Here is a 21726-nt window from a genome sequence, read left to right as displayed (position 1 = left end):
AAAACTGTCAGACGGAAAACACATAGGTGGTCCAGGTCATCTTACAAAAAGTGAAATTGCTTCTTTGACTCAATATTATAGACTAGCAATAAGGAGAACATGAGATGAGCTGTTTGGGCAAGATGGTTTCACAGATGACACCCCACAGCATTATTTGTGTCCAAAAGGAGAAGATTCGTGGTGTAAATACTGGTTGAGCAATGCTACCGGCATACAATATACCCACAAGCATTCCTTACCACTTGCTGTAATGAAGGCAATTAGGACTACCAGTATTCGTTGGGCTGACAGTGCTGAAAACTGGTGTAATGGATGCAATAATAAGATTCAATGACAGTGCAATTTCAAAAATCAATGTCATGAAGAAATTGAACATCCAGACGGGAAGGAATATGGCTTCAGCTCTAACTGCTATTGATAAGCGGCAGGTAGATGAAGCAGAGACAGCTGCAGAATCTGCTACCAAGGAGTCAAGGATAAAGAAAAGAATGAAGAGAAAGAGTATGGAGGATAAGGAAACAGGAGGACAACTGGAGCATGTAGCTGGAATGTTCTAAAGGAGCATAGTGGTAAGTTAATAAATGCGTAAATCATCTTTTGCGATTTACCAAAAAGTTGAGTTTTCATCATTCGGGTACTTTTCTCCTAAATGACTGAAGTTAAACTCACAAAAATTGGCACAGATATTTAGAATAACCTCTTCTACCTCCCTTGCCCACTATTTGGTGAAAAATTTAAAACATGATGATGATGTCGGTCATATTTGAGTAACATTTTTAAATATTTTTGTTGTAGTAAAATAAATTACTTGCCTTTTTCACAGATCAGCATCAGGGATGGAAACTGGAGGTATAAAACACTTACGTGAATGTTGTCTATACTCTGACTTTTTCCAAGCTGTGCAGTCAGTAGTTCCAAAGAAAATGGTACTGCAGTGAAATAGTGTTCCGTTTTTTATACTATTACAAATATTGTTGTCCGTACCAAAATATTAATAAGTATCTCAATGATTTTTGGGAAATGGTTTGACTAATGACCCTAATTGCAAGTAAGAATTTTGAGCTATGTCTCATTTATAGATCAGTTGCACTGTGAGAGTGAAGATAAAGCTACTAAAAATGCAGCCCGTTCAGGGGTGTGTCCCCCTAAGTTACACTCCAGTCCTTCCAGAACCACAATATGGTGGTTTTTGTATATTTGGTACATATTAACAGAAAAGGAAGAGTATTTTCTAAATGACACATCCCGTTCTGTCTGCTGTCAACTGAGCTGTGTTTATCCTGGTTGCATCAGACTTCCTTTGTCTATGCTTAATTTATTCTTTGACCACTGATATGCAAGTTGGTCAACTTGGTGATAAGCGAGTATAGGTAAAAGCTGAACATCAGTTCAGCATTCTGTCATTGATTTGAAATAATACTTATTTTAGGAAGTAAACTTATTGTGTTTATAGTTATATTTTATCCACACAGATCGTAAATATAGTCAGACAGAGGGAGTTTAACAGTAGGAAAAAGTTTTAACGTAACAGAGGAGCCCTGTCATTCTCTCTGTCCAGAAGTCTCCTTAGTGGGAATGCTTACCCAAAACAGTATTTGTGGGCCTCAAACCCCTAAAAAACTGGTATCTTGGTTACAGTGTTGTGTTCCAATGATGGGTTAGCCAAAGCTGAAAGTTTTCAGCAATATGGGCACGGAACCTGGTGTCAACGTGAGGAATGTTCTTCTGTCAAGCTTGAGCTGAACGTGTGGGAGGCTGAGAAAAGTGCCCTACCAATGACAAAATGAGGCCACCATTCAAATGAGGGCCACCAAATGTAAGCTGGAGGACACACAAACCCACAATGAAGACAGCTTGGTGAGTTTTAATTTTGAATGTATGCTGAAAAGATTGTAGCAATAGCTTTAAATGCATTTTCCTGAAATCATGAAATTTTTAGCTTTGGATACAATTTTCTCTAAGACTAATACATCTATGTCAATAAAACTTGTTACAGAGATTAATTACACAACTTTCATTAAAATGTACCAGAATTACGGCAGTCAAGTAAAAGGTTTAAAAAACACTTAGATATTATTTTTTGTAAATCCCAATGTTTTAGGTCAAATACCTTTTGGGAATTTCTATTGTGATAACAATACTATTGTCTCATAAGACATACACTTCGAAGAAAATTTGAGAACTTACGCACGTTTCAAATCTGGATAATTTGAAAAAATAGTTTTTGACACTAGTATGGTCAATCATAGGACATTCGCTTATGACCGGGTTCCCTTAACAGACATATTAAATTTTTCTCTTGTAAATGGAAACAAAGCATAATCCAAGATATCCCTAAGATAGAAAATCCACAATCGCCTTGTAATGACTGAGCAATCAGCATGTTACCTCCTGTTTCCAAAGCCCTGGAATATATTGTTCATGACCATATAACTGAACACTTGTGAGAATTTTGAGCTGGCGCCAATGTTATTTCGTTCATGTATCACTGAGGTCGATTGTGGTTGAGCTAAGCTATCTTTGCTTTTCGTGAGTCTTATCTTCCGGGTTGGCGGGTGAAGCGATTTGGTTGTTAGCCTTCGAGGGGTAACCCTCAAGATCTCATGACAATCGCTGGGAGACAAGTGTCAATGGCTGCCTAACGAGCATGATGACCGTTACATGTTGTGGTGTGAAATAGGTCGAGTGTTTTGGCGACATGGGCAGCTTGGAGATACAAGTTCTGTGACTTCGCTGGGAACTAAATTTGAAGTGAAGCTGTGGAACCTGCTCCTTCGTATTGTGTACGTGATATGAAGTAAGTGGTCGTAATTGTGTTTTGTTGACTGACACTCTGAGGCATTTAAATTTTATTATTATGATGAGACTTTCATAGTCGAACTTTAGGATGGTGTGGAAGAGTTCAGTTGGCCTAGTTAAATGGTGGCTGTTATTTGAAAGTTTACTCAGAAGTTTCACTAGTGGTCTGTGTTTCTTGTAATCAAATGATTTTATGTTGGCATTTTCAAATGCCTGCACTCTATTAATACAATTGTCCATGAGTAAAATGCTTAACGTCAAAGTTGCAGATTTGTCAGTAGTGTAACGTGTTCCTTTACATGCTTACCCATAAATCAAATCAAAGGTTCTGTTGAGTGTTTCTATGTTCCAGAGTTATTGGAATGTCTTTGTGATTCGTGCAAAAACTTTTGACTGTGCCAGTGCCTTGGGAGGGGAAGTAAATGTCACCCGAGGTCTAGGCCTGGCAGTGTTTAAGAACCTGGCCACTACCGGGAGTGTTGTTCACATACCACCTTCCAAAATTTAGTATTTATCTTCCTTCTGCCATGGCAGGGTAAGCTGGTAGATGTACAAACATATATTGTATGTAACCTGTTCTTATACGAACCTGTTTCCTTAAATATTAGCAACTGGCTAAACTTTAAATCGCATAGCATCTGCTGAGTTCCTTCGCAGCTCTTTCTAGTAGTCTTTTATTAACACGTCTGAGTGCCTGAACATTTATTTTTAAAGATCAGCGTTTCTGCTGTAGTTTTTTATGTAAGTGGTTCTACCATGTTATGTAATTGGATCTCAGCTTGGCACTATTGTTGAAGTGTCATTTAATCAACCTTTATTGGTAACTGTTTTCATTATACGTATTTTGAGGGAAATCCTATATGGGAGTTTGCATTTCTGAAGTTTGTCAGTAATTCTGTTTTCTTAATGAGGGAAAATAAAGCGAGGGGTATTAGTGCCCGGCAACGTTAAGTTTGTAATTGATCTCCTAACAAGTGTTTCTTTAACAGATTGAAATAGTAAGTTACCTTTATTGGTAACTGTTTTCATTATACGTATTTTGAGGGAAATCCTATATGGGAGTTTGCATTTCTGAAGTTTGTCAGTAATTCTGTTTTCTTAATGAGGGAAAATAAAGCGAGGGGTATTAGTGCCCGGCAACGTTAAGTTTGTAATTGATCTCCTAACAAGTGTTTCTTTAACAGATTGAAATAGTAAGTTTATAAGGGTATTTTGGTGAAGAATGTGCAGTGAGGCCATCTTAATGTAATAACTGGTTTTAAGGAGTTTGATGAAGTGACTATGTGAAGTATTTGATAATTACTATGCTTAAGGTTTCTATAAATGCCTGGCAAATTAAGTTTTTAATAACCTTCTCTTAACGGACTGTTTATTTGAGTACTGCGTACGTTGGGTTTCTACTAGTGGCTCGGCCACAATTTGTAATTGTCAAATTACTTTAAAAGACGTAATGCCAATAAACTGTCTTAGTTATAAATTGTGACTACCAACCATGATTCCATCCCACTTCCTCTTTTATGGTATCTAAGATATGGTGGGTAAGTGTGGTACGAATAAGGAAACACGTACCAAATTCATTTATTTGACAAATATCAGTCCAGCTTTCATAAACACTGTAGCACAAACACTGTACTAATTAAGGTCACTGATGACCTGAAATATGCCTTGGACAACAGAGAGGTCATAATACTGACACTATTAGACTTCAGCAAAGCTTTTGACTCTGTCAGCTTTCAGATACTGCTCAGAAAAAGTGGATTGAAAGTTACTTGAAAAACAAACAGCAAGGTGTTGTCTATGGGAATGAAAAATTGTCCTACAAAAATATTCTGTCAGGAGTACCACAACAAACAGGCTTGGACCCACTTTTGTTTTCCTTGTAGGTCAATTATATTTCATCCATTTTGTCCCGTAAATATCATAGCTGTACCAATGACTTCCAGCTCTACTTGATGATGATGATGATGATGATGATGATGATGTCTGGTTTGTGGGGCACTCAACAGCATGGTCATCAGCACCCATACAAAATCCCAACCTTTGCTCAGCCCAAACTCGCCACTTTCAGGAATGATGATGAAATGATGAGGACAGCACAAACACCCAGTCATCTTGAGGCAGGTGAAAATCCCTGACCCCGCCGGGAATCGAACCCGGGACCCCATGCTCGGGAAGCGCGAACGCGACCGTGAGACCACAAGCTACCGACAGCTCTACTTCAGTCCGAGACCTGAAGATCTACAAGGTGTGATCAATAAGTAACCAGAATTTTTTAATTTTGCAGGCTTTAAACATCCAACTTTCAATTTTTTTTCTTTTATCTTGCTGGTACACTTGTTTCTGTTATATGTTTGCATTTTCAGCTATTTTGAATATTTAATCAGTTGTTGATAGTCAATTTGTGTGTGTTTTTGAATGTTCAGTGAATTTTTACTTTCAATAAAGATGGCACAAAGAATTCGCATTAGATTTGCTTGAAAAATGGTATAAAGTGTAGCAACACATTTGATTTGTTGACTGTGGCTTTTAGTGAATCCACTACAGGACAAATGTTTACGAGTTGTATTAATGTTTCAAACAGGACTGAGAAGAAGACGACCACCCTGACATCCTAGCACATCAGTTACTGATGACAATGTGGAAGAAATAAAGAAAATGGTTCTGTAAAATCACCAAATCGCCATCAGAGAGGTTGCTGATGGTGTTGGCATATCCTTTGGCTCATACCAAGCATTTTTAACGTTTTTGGTATGAAATATGTAGAACCAAAGTTTGTCCGATATTGTTGAATTCTGACCAAAAGTGTCATCGTGCAGACACTTCTTACGAATTGCTGAATGAAGCTAACAACGATGCGGAACTTCTAAAGGAGGTTATCAAAGTTGGCGAAACACGGATAGATGGTTATGACATTGAAACTGAGGCCCAATTGCCCCAATGGAAATTGCCTGAAGAGTCAAAACTGAAAAAAATTGATTAGTCTGATCATATGCAAAAGCTGTTCTCACTTTCTCTTCAATTACGATGGGACAGTGCATCACGAGTTCCTGCCTTATCGTCATTCGGCCAATAAAGAATACTACCTGGAAGTTGCGTGCCATTTGCGAGACGTAGTACGAAGAAAATGACCAGAATTGTGGCAAAACCACTCGTGGAAATTGCATCGCGATAACATTCCTACTCAAACCTCAATGCCACTTCACAATTTTTTGGGAAAAAAACAAAACCGTTATGTTGCCTCAGCCACTGTATTTGCCAGGTGTGGCCCCCTTTCTAGTCTTGAGGTCGAAGAGAACCGTGAAAGGATGTCGTTTGCCACCACTGATGAGATAAAATCAGAATCGTTGAACGAGCTGAACACCACAATGAAAAGTTAGTTCCAGAAGTATTTCCAAGATTGGAAAAATTGCTGGCACAAGTGTACTATATCTGCGAGGGAGTACTTTGCAGGTGAAAAAGTTGATGATGATCAATAAATAAAGATTCTTAAAAAAAAAAAAACCATTACTTATTATCACTCCTCACATAAATGCTGTGATTACCTAGATGAATGATGATGATGATGATGATGATGTGTGTTCAGTAGGGCTTATGCAAAAGAGTTGCAAGTAATGTAAGTATTCCCCTTATGCAAAAGGGTTGAAGTATTCTTAGTATACACAAGAAATTAATAAGTTCGGAATTCTGCAATCAACTGCTTCCCGCTGAATTTGATGGATCCCAATACCACATCACAAAACAGTGACCGAGCTGGGTGTTTAAATTGAGCAGAGAATCATACAGTGTGTCAGAAGACTCCTGCTTGCCTCTATGTTCTCTAAAAGCTTTGTAACATATTTCCACAGGATTTGAAATGCAAACTCGTGTAATCGCTTGTTCTGCCAAACCTCCACTACTGTGATGTAATTCAACACGGTACGAGTAATGAGGACACGACACGGTTAGAGTTGTGTGCATTACACACACAACATTCATCGATATGACTGTCAGTGCTTCAGACACCCAGTTCGGGTGCTAGCAGCCAGACACGTTACAGAACCACCGCACGGTACGTCTACTTCGATGGCTCCTCAATTGTGCCAGCACCCAAGTACCTCAGCGCAAAGATTAAATATCTTTCATGGTACCCTAATATAAATACTAGGTCTCACTTATCTAGTATACTAGCTGTGCCTATTAATAAAACAAAAACATTTCCAATCTTCTTCACTTTCACTGCTGTCTGCCTCTGGAACAAGCCGCCCTATACTCCTCGCACAATTCAATGCCCTGTGACTTTTTACTAAAAGTTGAAGCACTTCCTTCTGTCATTGTCATAGGGCTTCCCCAGAATTAACATACCGTATTTACTCGAATCTAAGCCACACTTTTTTTTCTGGTTTTTGTAATCCAAAAAACCACCTGCGGCTTAGAATCGAGTGCAAAGTAATCGGAAGTTCTGAAAAATGTTGGTAGGTGCCGCCACAACTAACTTCTGCCGTCAAATACATGAGCGCTACACAGGCATGCTTTGCAGGCACAAAGATAAATATTGGCACCAAAACCTCTGCATCAGCAAATAAATTAAAAGAAAAGGTAGAAGAATGTAAACATAATGCCGTGTATTCCTTCGTGTTTGCTGCTATCTCATTTAAATCCTGTCTGCCTAATAAACTACGAAACTAGAGTGAGACAACAGCAAACACGGAAGAATATACATATCGTGTCATGTTTATATTCGTATTATTCTTATGCTGAATAGTGAGTCAGAAATGAAGCACGGCAACTGACTATATTTTTAAATCTAAGATGACTCTAATTTGTGAGCAGAATGTAATGTACTAAAGAGGCGTCTGCAAAGATTTTCAAACGGAGAAAATTTTTCGTTAAACTCTCGTTCAGAACATCTTCTATCATACGCAGTATATTATTTGGTTCTTGTTGATCATTATCAAAGAAAGCAGCAGTGTAAGTAACAACAAATAGCAGTCTCTTGCCTTTGTTTAGCTTATGAGACAATTCCTCTCCTTTTTTTTATTGTAGGCAAGCCATGCCGTGAGCGGTGACAGGTCGTAAACACTCATCAGAATGCGACAAACAATGCATGACACAGTACAGTAATGCAGTTTCAGCTTAGAGTGATGTAAACACCTATAACAAAGAGAATGGCACTTATCAGATCAAAGCACAATAAGCAATTGATTCAAACCAGACGAAGCACGTGAAAAAGGAAGGGTACCCGTATAAATACGGACAGAGCACCTGATACATAGCAATGGCTACTTTGTAAATCGTGACTGTTAAGCTTACGACTCAAACCAAACTACTGTAGCTGTATCTTCATGCATTTGACCTAAATTGTGTCTCATGTTACAATGGACCAGCATTGTCTCGATTTGGAGGTGCGGTCTAAGACTTTTCTCTCATCTTGAATTTCAAGTCTCAAATTCCAGGTGCTGCTTAGATTCTGGAAAATTATTTTTCCTTGATTTCGAGTCCGGCTTGGATTCGAGTAAATACGGTACATGGTAAACTTTCCCTCCATCAAACAGGAAAGCCAATGCTCCTATCTTTCCCCAATTATCCTTCTTTCTCTTATCCTGCAACTTGTGAGTCAGGCTACCCCCTCTTCTCTTATAATCTTTAACTATGTTATACCACACTCCTCTTTCCCTCCCTCCTCCGCTTCTTTCTCCATGCTCACTGCTGCCAGCACTCATTATTAAAAACCTGCTTTACCATAATCACTAATTATAGTTGTATTTATCGTGTACAAATATAAATTGTGTGTATTTTCTAAATTTTATATGTATCACTGTAATTTCTATTTTCTAATTTTAGTATAACATGCTTCCTGTAATACAATGTAAAATATATATGAGCGTAAGTCAATTATTATCCACAAAGTAGTTATAAAATTTTATTGTAATCAAATAGGAAACTTACAAGAACATTTTTCAACATAATCTGCTTGCGTTTCAGTGCACTTAGTCCATCGGTGTACAAGCTTCCTGATGCCCGCATAAAAGAAGGTTCTCGGTTGAGCTGCGGGCCAGGAATGCACCGCTTCTTTCACTGCTTTGTCCGAGGCAAATTGACGGCCTCCTAATGCCTGTTTGAGTGGACTAGACAAGTGATTGTCAGAAAGGGCAAGATGGGGACTATATAGAGGATGATCCAGTAGTTAAAATTTGAGTTTCTGGAGCGTTTCAGCAGTGTGGGCGGCAGTATGCGGACGGGCATTGTCTTGCAACAATGTAACACCTTTTGACAGCAATCCTCAGCGTTTGCTTCAAATTGCAGGCTTTAGTCTGGCAGTAAGCATCTCACTGTATCCCAAAAAACTGTAAGCATCAGTTTTCTGGTGGACAGTTGGGTCTTGAACATTTTCTTGTACAATGAATTTGGATGTTTCCATTCTGCCGTTTACTCTCCGGCTTGAAAATGATGGATCCATGTTTCGTCACCAGTAATGATCCTGTCTAAGTTGTTGTCCCCTTCGTTACCATAGCAATCCAAATGTTTTCTGCAGGTGTCCAAGCGTGTTTGTTTATGCAGCTGTGCTAGTTGTTTTGGGACCCATCTTGCACAAACTTCATGAAACCCAAGTCTGTTGTGGATGATTTTGTAGGCAGGAACATGAGTAATTTGCAGACAATGTGCCACTTCGTCAACAGTTAATCTTCTGTCTAAGAGAATCATTTCACGTGAAAGCTCAACGGTTTCTTCATTTGTGGTGGTAAACAGTCGTCTGACTCCTTCACCGTGCGTAACACTTGTTCGACCATTTCGGAATTTTTCAATCCATTCGTAGACACTCTGTTGTGGCAAAACACTGTTCCCGTACCGTCTTTGATGAATTTTGGCCCCTGATATGCCTTCTGATCACAAAAAATGGATCACTGAATGTTGCTCTTCTTTGGTGCAAATAGAAGGCAGAGCAACCATGATTAACAGCACAACAGTGATACCAAAACTAACCTAGCAGCTTGAAAACTGCGAAGATATAACAACGAATAAACAAAGCATGTGTCATCAACGTAAAATGACAGTACTACCAAAATAAACAAAAACGTAACTAAATTGCAGATAATAATTGACTTACCCTCGCAGAACACCTGATTAGATGTAAGAGAGGGCCTGATGGCCATGATCTTGCCAGGTTAAGTAAATCAATAAATAAAAAACCAAAAAGTCCTGGAATGTGCTACTTTCCATCTGTTGCCAGATCTGTGTATTTCCAAGTAGTGAGATCCCCTTTTTCAGTACTATAATGGGCAAAATCCATCAAGTGTTTAATGTTGTGGACTGTGTTTCGTGTCTCATCATGTTAACAGCAATTCTTGTCTCGTGTTAATAGCAATTCTAGAGATGATAAAAATGAGTAAATACACAGGAGTGCTTCACATATTTGCGTACCACAATTCTGCTTAAGTTAAAATTTATTTGTAATGACATGTGAGGGTGAGTTCAGCATATCGCTTCATGTTGATTATTTATTTCTACAGTAAAATGGCTGTACATTCACGAGCTTTCTATAGGATGTATGCCTTCAATGGCATGTCAAATACTCAGTTGGTGACACTGAAGACTGGAAAGTTTGGACTTTGCTAGACAGAAGGTGGGTCACCCACTACCACAAGTATTGTAATATCCCCTACATATCCCCCTCAGTGGAAGGAATTGACTGGTTATTATTTTATTATTATTTTTACTTCAATAATTTATTTAGTTATCGTTACGAATTAGGTTCATTCAGTGTGTCACCTGCACTATTTTCATCCAGAGAAATTGTTATCGTAGCTTTATCTGGTAAAAAGAATGATAAAAGAATCAGGAAACCATCTATAACATATTTTAGTATGGGAACAAAATGTAATCCTAAAACTATGTTATATTGTCGATACTAGGCAGGAGCACCTGTCTGCTTTAAACTTAAAATAAATATGGACTAATGGTGAGTAATTTAGTCAAGATGACTTTTTCAAACTTATCCATTTCTTATTATTATGACTTTACTTCTATAAATACTGCTTTAACATTATATTGTAAAATATTTTTCGTAACTAAACAACACAGACTACCTCATGTAACAAAACTCAAAGGTTATATTCAGATATTTTTGATTTGTTTCATCAGAGAAAGCCAGTGACAATAATTTTGCTGGTTGAAAATTTTGTAGATAACACACCGAATGAACGCAACTCTCAAGAATAATTAAATAAATTCCACTGAAATGAAAACAGCAACAGTAAAATAATAACTGATCACTTGCTGCCAATGAGGAGGGAGTTGTACAAGATTTCACTGTGTACCGTAGTACATCAATATCCAGAAATAAACAAAACTTGCATATGCAAAACTAAAGGGTATAAAAAAAACCTTATTCCCTATATATGCCCACTGTGTATCATACCATATGCCTGAATGTAATGTTAGAGCGTGGTGTTAATACAGAAGATGAGGTATCGTCCACTGCTGACAATGAAGTAGACCAGCATCTTTGGTCCTGGTAATGAAGAAAATGCTGTGGCATTGTGAATGTTTGGCTGTGCTGTACATGTAAGGTATTTAAATCAAAACTTCTTGAAATAAAAATGTATAATATGGATATGGTCCAGCTTTCATCAAGCTCCCAGCTGCTCTATAATACGACACACACACACACACACACACACACACACACACACACACACACAGAGAGAGAGAGAGAGAGAGAGAGAGAGAGAGAGAGAGAGATACTTTGGTACCTACCAAACCCATAAGCTCTATTTGTCTCAGTCTTTTTTGCAGCTGCTAGGGCAGCATCCTCGCCAATCAGGTGCCTGTACTTGTCCTTGTAGAAGTTGGAGGCAGGAACAAAATTTTTCTCATCACGCGAGGAACGTTTCTTTGATGCCTCCTCTGCTTCTTGCCGATCACGCTCTCTCTGGAAATACAGAAGTTGCACAAAAATAAAATAGAGCAGAGTTGATCAAAATGATGTATTCAAATGGCTTCATCTGATGCAGTTGTTTCTGATGATCATTATGACAATGATGATGATTTTGGTTTTAAAGTCCTAAACTGCTGGGTCACTGGTATCTTTACATAACAGAGGTATGAGTGTGGTTACAATGAATTCAAACAACAATATACTATGGTGTAAAAGAGAGGTAAAATATAGTGTGTACAATAACTCAAGAGAGAGAGAGAGAGAGAGAGAGAAGGCAGTGATGCACCCTTTCACCCCCACTGTTCAACCTTACATCGAGAAAGCAGAGACAAAAATAAAATTTCAGGAGTGGGATTAAAATTCAGCATGAAAGGATTTCAGCGATAAGATTTGCTGATAACATTGCTTTACTGGACCTGTTGGAACTTAATATGAAAATTGTGGAACACTGTACACAGATAAGGTAGGAGGATATAAGAAGCATATCTGCACAGGTTACAAGAGATTTCCTTGCTAAAAGTAGTATCAAACATATGACTGTGAGAAAACCAAAAAACAAGAGAAGCATTCTAGATGTGGATGATGAAAATTAAATGGACTTATAAAGTATGAGGAGGTCCGCCAGTGACAAAAATAATACACACATCAAAAAAGGTTTCGCATCACCCCAGTTCCCAGAACCCCGGAAGATAGACGTTGACTGTGGATATTGTATCACATACATAGTCCCTTTGACTGTTCAGAGATGTCACTAAACCCACCCACAGATGTAAACAGTCATGCATGAGCAGTACCTATTAGATGGAGGGGGTCCAACAGCTGATCAGTTCCAGTCATTCCACGAGGAAGGAGGTACACGGCTCGTGTTGTCTACAGCTCAAGCATGCCTACAGGTTTAGTATCACAGTTAGATCACATCCACATTGTTACTTTGTGCCAGGAAGGGCTCTCAACAAGGGAAGTGTTCAGGCATCTCGGAGTGAACCAAAGCGATATTGTTCGGACATGTGGGAGATACAAGAGAGACAGGAACTGTCGATGACATGCCTTGCTCAGACTGCCCGAGGGCTACTACTGCAGTGGATGACTGCTACCTATGGATTATGGCTGAGTGGAACCCTGACAGCAATCCCACCATGATGAATAATGCTTTTCGTGCAGCCACAGGATGTTGTGTTACGACCCAAACTGTGCGCAATAGGCTGCATGATGCGCAACTTCACCCCCAACGTCCATGGCGAGATCCATCTTCGCAGCCACGACACCGTGCAGTGTGGTACAGATGGGTCCAACAACATGCCGAATGGATTGCTCAGGATTGGCGTCACGTTCTCTCCACCAATAAGTGTCGCATATTCCTTCAACCAGATAATTGTCTGAGACGTGTTTGAAGGCAACCCAATCAGACTGAACATCTTAGACACACTGTCGAGTGAGTGCAGCAAGGTGGACGTTCCCTGCTGTTTTGGGATGGCACTATATGGGGCCGACGTATGCCATTGGTGGTCCTGGAAGGCACCATAATGGCTGTGCGATACGTGAATGCCATCCTCCAACTGACAGTGCAACCTTTTTGGCAGCATATTGGTGAGGTATTCGTCTTTATGGACGACAATTCGTGCCCCCATCATGAATCGCGTGAATGACTTCCTTCAGAATAACGACATCGCTTGACTAGAGTGGCCAGCATGTTCTCCAGACATGAATCCTATCGAACATGCCTAGGATAGATGGAAAAGGGCTGTTTATGGATGACGTGACCCACCAACCACTCTGTGGGATCTATGCCAAATCACCATTGAGGAGTGGAGCGGTCTGAACCAACAGCGACTTGATGAACTGGTGGATAGTATGACACAACGAATACAGGTGTGCATCACTACAAGAGGACATGCTACTGGGTATTAGAGGTACTGGTGTGTACAGCAATCTGGACTACCACGTCTAAAGGTCCCACTGCATGGTGGTACAACATGCAATGTGTGGTTTTCATTGGCAATAAAAAGAGCAAAAATGATGTTTATGTTGATCTCTATTCCAATTTTCTGTACAGGTTCCGGAACCAAGATGGTACAAAACTTTTTTTGATGTGTGTGTATTGAGGAAGACTGATTACAAGAAGGGTCGGATGAGGTTGTGTGTGTTAAGGCATCAGGGATTAACTCCCATAGAACTTTATGGAGTAGAGGGCACACACAGTACAAGATGACAGAGGGTGGGATATATCTGACAAATAATTTAGTGATTGGGTGTAAGTGCTACTCATCAGATGAATGACAAAAAGCTCTGAATTCACCCAGGAATCACAAATGAATACAAGGAACAGGATTTAGAATAAAACACTGGTGTAAAAAAGAAAAACACAGGGACAATAGATAAATACAACACAGAATAACTATTATCAATTATAATGCACAGAAAGTTCTGGTTGAGAATAATTAATTTTAGGAATAACGAGGTAGAACTGCTGTGTCATCATCAGATACACAAACAAAACAGAGTTTTGATTTGCTAGCTTTTGGAATGAAATTCCTTTCTTAAGCTGTAGGAGAAACACACACACACACACAGCTTTTGGAATGAAATTCCTTTCTCAAGCTGCAGGAGAAAAAAAAACACACACACACACACACACACACACACACACACACACACACACACACACACGCCGTCTCCCTATATTGTGCTCATTCGACCTCCAGATCTTTCCTCGCCCACGATGAGTGTACTGGGGTGAGGTGGGGGTGCAGGATGGGGTGGAATGAGGGCTGGAGAGAGGTGGGAGGGGGGAGGGAGGAGGTGAGCATCTAGCGGCTTGTGGGTGAGTGGGGAGCTGTCCATAGACCAGCTAGGGGTGCATGTAGAGGGGGCAGGTGGCAAACAACTGGGCAAGCGATTTCACAGGCTAGAGTGTGAAATGGCAGCACACAACTATAGTTCAATTCTTTTATCTTGGCGGTTCGCGCATGCCCGCCGAGATGCGGGAGATTGCTGCGTTGCCAGTTGTACGCGCCAAGAGAAGCAGCGCCACAGTATAGTTCGCAAAGTTACATTTAGGTGGGAGTGCGCAGTTTATGAAGTAAAGCCACCACGGCCGCATTAACCCTTTCGCTGCTACAGAGACGTGCTCCCCGCATTCCGCAATTTTGTCATCATTGCACTGCTCGCCTGTGCAGATACATAGTGTTTCGACTACTTTGACACATTTTATCATTCGATTTCACAAAAACTATTTGGCCCAAAAATTTGATTTTTACACATCTTCTTGACTGATACCTTCCCCTCATAAATTACTTAATTTTTTTTCGATGTTCAATGCAGTTATTGTGCAGCATTAGATGTAGTAAACCATTGAACGAAATTTTGAAAAGTATGCAGAGGTAAAGTCCATAGCGTATACTTTCCATATGGTCGATTTTAGTTGCCACTAGAAATTTCAAAAAATTACATTCAAACGAATAAAATTCATGAAGTAAGACACTTCGATACTGTTTTTAAAATAAAGAAAATATTAAGCACCGATCTAGGTTTGAACTCAGAACCTTTCGCTTAGCAGCCACACACTTTTAACCATTACGCTAACGCAGCTCGTTGTTGATTGTGTTTCCCGGAGGACTTTAAAATATCACACAAAATACCAACAAACACTGTTGGTATGATTATGAATTACTCACGTTTCGTCGAAGTACAATAGGAAATAAACAATTACCGCTGTTCTTTATTGCGAAAAAGCGGTTAGTGAGAATGATACAAACACCTATCCTTGCTATCGCCTGAATTAAAAGGCTTATTGCTTGTTTGGTTTAATTAATTAATAGAATATGAAGCAATTGGTATAAAGAATGCTTTTTCCAAACTTTCTATAAAAGAAAGTCTGCTATCATCACATTGCTTTTGTTCAATTACTTTATTTATGCCTGAATGTTTCTAAAACTGAAGACACTTGTCCGTGCTCTGCAATGCAGTCGAGCTCTGGCAACGTCGTTCTCTGTTCATTGGCTAACTGTGTTTTGTGACGTCAGCTGCGCAGAACGAATCTAAACTCGGCCACCGTCATAAATGATGCGCACTTTAGCTGGCACGTATTGGAAGGGGGTAATGGGAAAGAGATGGTGTACACACACACACACACACACACACACACACACACACACACACACAACACTCGCTATTAGGAGGGGGTTGGGCGACAGCGAGTTACCTTAGGTTTAGGCCACGGAGGTTACAGGAGTGAAAGACAAGCTGTAAAGCTTCCATTTTTGAAGCTCAGAAAAGCTCGCAGTGGTGTTGGTTGTTGGGAGGATCCAGTGGCATGGGTTGTAAAGCAGCCATTGAAATCTTGCCTGATGTGCTCTGTTGCATGTTGTGCCACAGGGTGGTCCACCATGTTTATGGCAACAGTTTCACAGTGCCCGTTCATTCTGGTTGACAGCTGGTTGGTTGTCATACCAATGTAAAATGCTGTGCAGTGGTTGCAGCAGATCTAGTATATAACATGGCTGCTTTCACAGGTTTCCTGGCCTCTATGGGGCAGGATAAGCCTGTGATGGGACTGGAATAGGAGGTGCTGGGTGGCTGCAGGTCTTGTGCCTGGGTGTTCCACAAGGGTATGATCCCTGTGGCCAGGGAATGGGGTTGGGAGTGGCATAGGGATGGACTAGGATGTTGTGAGGGTTGGGTGGGCAGTGGAACACCACTTTGGGAGGGGATGAAAGTATCTTGCATAGGATGTTCCTTATTTCTGGGCACGGCGATAGATAATCCGAGGCCCTGACGGAGGATGTGGTTCAATTGTTCCAGTCACGTGTAGTACTAGGTGACAAGGGTGGCATTTCTTTGCGGTCGGTTGTTAGGATAGATGCGAGGATCAGGTGTGTGTGAGGATATCGCACGGGAGATACGTTTGTGTATTACACCTGTGGGGTATTGTCTGTCTGCCAAGGCCTTTGTAAGGCCTTCAGCATACTGGGCAAGGGAATTCTCATCACTGCAGATGTCATGGGTGGCCATGCTGTATGAGAGGGATTTTCTGGTGTGGAAGAGGTGTCAGCTGTCAAAGTGCAGGTAATGTTGGTGATTGGTGGGTTTGATGTGGAAGTAGCCATCTGAGAGGAGGATATCGACATCTAGGAGGGTACACACTGGGTGCAGGACCAAGTGAACTGGATGGCAGAGGTGTTGAGATTGTGGAGCAGTGAGAATAAGGTGTTCTGGCTTTAAGTTCAGATTATACAGATGTCGTCAATAAACCTGAACCAGACCAGAGGTTTAGGGTTTTGGGAAGCTAGGAATGTTTCCTCTAGGTGGCCTATGAAGAGGTTGGCAAAGGAAGGTGCCATGCAGGTGCCCAGGACTGTGCCACAAATGTGTTTGTATATCTTCCCTTCAAAGGTGAAGTAGTTATGGGTTAGGATGATGTTGGTTAGGAGTATGAGGAGTGAAGTGGTGGGTTTGGAATCTGCAGGGCATTGGGAGAGAGTGTTCAATCATAGCAAGGGCACGGCATGTTGGTGTGTAAGGAGTTTGCATCTGCAGTGATGAGTAGGGACCCAGGAGGTAAGGGTGTGGGGATGGTGGAGAGCCAGTGCAGGAAGTGGTAGTAATCTTCTTTAATGAGGGAGGCTAGGATTTGGGCAACAGGTTGCGGATGTTGGTGAACAAGGGCCAAGATTATTTCAGGGGGGGGGGGGGATGGGGGGGGGGGGGTGGCGGCACTGTGACCAGCCACAATGTGGTGCCCAGGACTGTTAGGTTTGTGGATTTTGGGGAGTTTGTAGAAGGTGGGTGTGCGGGCTATTGTTGGGGTGAGCAGGGAGATGGATTCAGGGGAGAGGTTCTGGAAAGGGCCTAAGGATTTCAGCAGGGATTGGAGGTTATGTTGGACTTCTGGAATGAGGTCACTTTGGCAGAGCTTGTAGGTAGAGTGTCTGACAACTGACAGAGGCCCTCCACCAGGTAGTCACTCCGGTTTATCACAACAGTGGTGGAACCTTTGTCTGCCGGGAGAATGATCTGGTCAGGATCCAGTTTTAGGTTGTATTGTGCAAATCTTTCTTCTGCTTAGATGTTGTTGTTCTTAGGGAGGGACCTGGGGAAGGATGGTGAGGCTAGGTTGGAAGTTAAGAATTCCTGGAAGGTGACCGGGTGATGATTAGAAGTATGGTTGGATGGTGGTATGAATTGAGACAGGTAGGATTCATTGTTAGGACTGGCTTTGGTTGGTGGCAAAGAAGTGTTTCCTCTGTAGAGAGCAGGAGAAGGAGAGTATGTCTTTCATTTAAGCCATATATGGGGATAATGCCACTGGACAGAACACAGGAAGAAAATTGTTTTCTCGTTTTAAGGGCGATCATTTGACATCAGTCTCTCTCCACATTCAGGGGTTTGATGACGATTATTTAAACACATTAATCCACAATGATTCATGTCAGTGTACTGTAGAATTGGTGAATGTTCAAAAATCAGGTATCTGGGTACCGCAAGCTCTAATCCAAAATCACAAAAATTAGCAGGTGCATCTTTGCTTGCTCATCCTCAACTGGCTCGTGAACAACACTGACCATATCTATCCTGCATTGTTACTGGTGACGATAAATGGTGTCTTTATGCTAACGTAAGGAAAAGAACGGAATGGTTGAGTCTACACAAAGCAGCAACTTCCCATACACAGACCTGCGTGAATCCTCAAAAGATAATGTTATGGATCTGGTGGAACAGAAATAGTATGGTGTACTACTGATTGCTTCACCAAAGTGTAATCATCACTGCTGACATTCACTGTGAACAACTGAGATGTCTTGCAGATGCAATCCGAGAAAAAAGACCAGGAAGACTGCTCAAAGTGATGCTACTCCTCAATAACACTTGCCAGCATTCCGCTGGACTGTCAAAAAACCCTATACGTGAATTTGCACCCTCAGATTTTAATTTTTACCGCTTTCTGCCAAACAGTGTACAGGAAACTTCCTTTCCAGATGAATATGCGCTCCAAACATGTCTCAACGAGTCCTTAACCTCAAAACCTCACAATGTCTAGTCGCAGAATTGAAAAGTTACCCTTGCAGTTCCACATTTTTGTAAATAGTGAAGGATAACATATTATTTATAACTAAAGTCTCAGCGTTGGTTTTATTAAACTTATGGAAAATGCAAAAAACTTATGCACCAATGTAATACTTTCTGGCATACAAGTGCTTCCAACTGGCTACACCACATTGTCCACCCACTAACTGCCTCCTTTTGATACAATGATGCTCTGCCACTGTGTCATCTCACCTACACCAAGCGTATGCACAGTGCACAAACATCCTTTCACAAACTTTAGCACGAAAGAAATGACACGGAAGCAACTGTGTGATTAAAGATACATTGCGTGTCCCTCGCAATACGCACCTGCTCTGCAATTTCCTTAGCTTTTTCCGGAGTCCACTCCTCGCCTCTCCTCAGTACAGCCAGTTCATCCTCCGAAGGAGCAAACTCTCGTTTGTAAGCCACGACGTGCCGGTCCACACCTTCCTCTCCCACCATGAATGCCGATACTCCGGCCACCTCCACCACGTCCAGGCTGAGGACAGTGTGTTGATGTTACAACACATTGACAGTTTGAGTATTTAAGAAAACGTTTAAACAATAGTTAGCCACTATGCACAGTATTCTGGAAAAAATGGTGAATAAATGTGAAGACAGTAGTCCAGAAAAAATTGAGTTAAAGATTCAGCATCAGTAGTGTACTGCTCGACACATTCGCGTCTGTTAAATATCTGGGCATAACACTGCAAAGGGATATGAAATGGAACAAGCATATAAGAACGGTAGTAGGGCTGGCGAATGGTTGACTTAGGTTTATTGGGAGAATTTTGGAAAGGTGTAGTTCTTCTGTAAAGGAGACCCTGTATACAGCATTAGTACGACTCATTCTTGAGCTCTGCCCGAGTGTTTGGGATCCCAACAGGTTGTATTAAAAGAAGACATCGAGACAACTCAAAGGTGGGCTGCTAGATTTGTTACCATTACATTCAATCAACATGCGAGTACTACAGAGGTGCTTCATGAACAAAAGTGGCGATCCCTGGAGGGAAGACGATGTTCTTTTTGTGGAACACCGTTGAGAAAATTTAGACAACCAGCATTTTAAGCTAACTGCACGATCACCAATGTACATTCTGCCTAAGGACCACGAAGAAAGGAGATACAGGGTGTCCAGAAAAGGGCTCCCTGATTTCAAAATTAAATATCTCGAAAACAAAGATCGATAGAGGAACGCAGTAAACGGTATGTTTATTGTGAAAGCTGTAAGAAGTTTATACAGCAGTTTGAAATAATAGTTACAAAAGCTGCTAACAGATGGCGCTGTACAGCTCATATCAGCATACATAAGTGAAATAATCGTATGAAAACAATCTTCGCAAACAATCACATCACAATGTTTTCAAAATGTTCACCATTGGCACTACAGAGGTGGCGCAAACGAAGAATGAAATTTGCCATCACATTTTGTAGTGTCTTAACCGAAATGGATTCACATGCCACAGAGATCGCCGATTCGAGCACGTCCAGCATGGTGGGATGCTTCGGGTAGACCGTGTCTTTCACTGTGCCCCACAAAAAAAAAAGTCACAGGGAGTCAAATCCGGCGAATATGGAGGCCAATCCATGCCTGCACCAGTAAATTTGGGATATTCCAAAGCAATGACTCGATTCACGAAGTATTCCTCAAGAAAGCAAAACACTTGTTCGGTCCGATGTGGTCGGGCTCCATCTTGCAAAAACCGTTCAGTACCTGGTCGATCCTCTAATGCTTGCTGTGTGGCGACAAATTGTTCCAAAACGTAATGTGCACCAGTGACCGTTTCTCGAATGAAAAAAGGGCCAATAATGCCTCTGCTGCATACTGCATCCCACACAGTAACTTTAGGAGAATACAGGGGTTTCGCTTCACACCAATATGGCTTTTCGGAACCCCAAAATCGCCAGTTCTGCTTATTCACGTGTCCATTCAGGTGGAAGTGTGCTTCATCTGTAAACCAGATGCAGCCAACATCAGATCCTTCACTATCAATCATTGTGAGCATCTGATTAGCAAAGGCAACCCTTTGTCGCACAGCTCGTACGGGTATGGACTGGTGCATTTGAATTTTGAATGGAAACGTGTAGGCTCTTTCTCAGCATTTTCTGCGTGCTGGAACGCTTCAAATCAGTCTCAGATGCAATTCTACGGACGGATGACATTGGAGTTTGCTGAATAATTCCAGAAACTGGCAATATTTTCAGGCGTAACTGCGGTTTGCTTGCAGCCAACATGCCCCACTAGATCATCAGCTACACTGCCTGTTCGTTGAAATTTTGCGAAGAGCGTACGAATGGTTTTCGCATCGGGTCCTTTTGGAACATTAAATCGTGCTTGAAAACTTCACCTTGTTGCCGTAGGACTCTCTTCTAACCTGTGGTACTCTAGCACCAGAAAAACGCTTTGTTCAATGGAGTACATGGTTTTAATCTCTTCCTTCAGTACGCTACCCTCCTTTCACGTTTCAATAATGGAACTGATCGCTCTGGGCTTCGGATCACTATTTATACTAGGCATTACGATGGCGATTACAGCGCCATCTGTTAGCAGCTTTTGTAACTATTATTTCAAACTGCTGTATAAACTTCTTACAGCTTTCACAATAAACATACCGTTTACCGCATTCCTCTATTGAGCTTTGTTTCGAAGATATTTAATTTTGAAATCAGGGAGTCCTTTTCTGGACACCCTGTATAAGGGCTCATAGAAAGGTATGTAGACAATCGTTTTTCCCTCACTTTGTTTTTGAGTGGAACAGGAAAGGAAATGACAGAGTGGTACAAAGATATGCTCTACCACATACCATACTGTGGCCTGTGAAGTACGTATAGTCGCAGAAGAGGTGGCCACTACTTGCACCTGAACACAAGTCTGTATTACTCAGTTTGTGATAAACTGTGTGTCATGAGGCGCCATCGTCACTGTGATGAACCAAAAAATCTGAGAA

General features: G+C 41.1%; 1 protein-coding gene across 1 annotated transcript in view; it reads right to left on the bottom strand.

Moving 5' to 3' along the window:
• LOC126108747 (sperm-associated antigen 7 homolog) overlaps positions 1-21726 on the bottom strand; it is an 86597-nt gene that overhangs the window by 20139 nt on the left and 44732 nt on the right. The window contains exons 4-5 of the mRNA XM_049914091.1: positions 19106-19277; positions 11533-11707 (exon numbers count right to left, since the gene is read on the bottom strand). Of these exons, the coding sequence (XP_049770048.1) occupies positions 11533-11707; positions 19106-19277 (347 nt within the window). The remainder of the gene's footprint in view (positions 1-11532; positions 11708-19105; positions 19278-21726) is intronic.

Source organism: Schistocerca cancellata, chromosome 11 (genome assembly GCF_023864275.1).
Source record: "Schistocerca cancellata isolate TAMUIC-IGC-003103 chromosome 11, iqSchCanc2.1, whole genome shotgun sequence".
Taxonomy (NCBI): Eukaryota; Metazoa; Arthropoda; class Insecta; order Orthoptera; family Acrididae; genus Schistocerca; species Schistocerca cancellata.
This window is presented reverse-complemented; position numbering and strand designations above follow the sequence as displayed.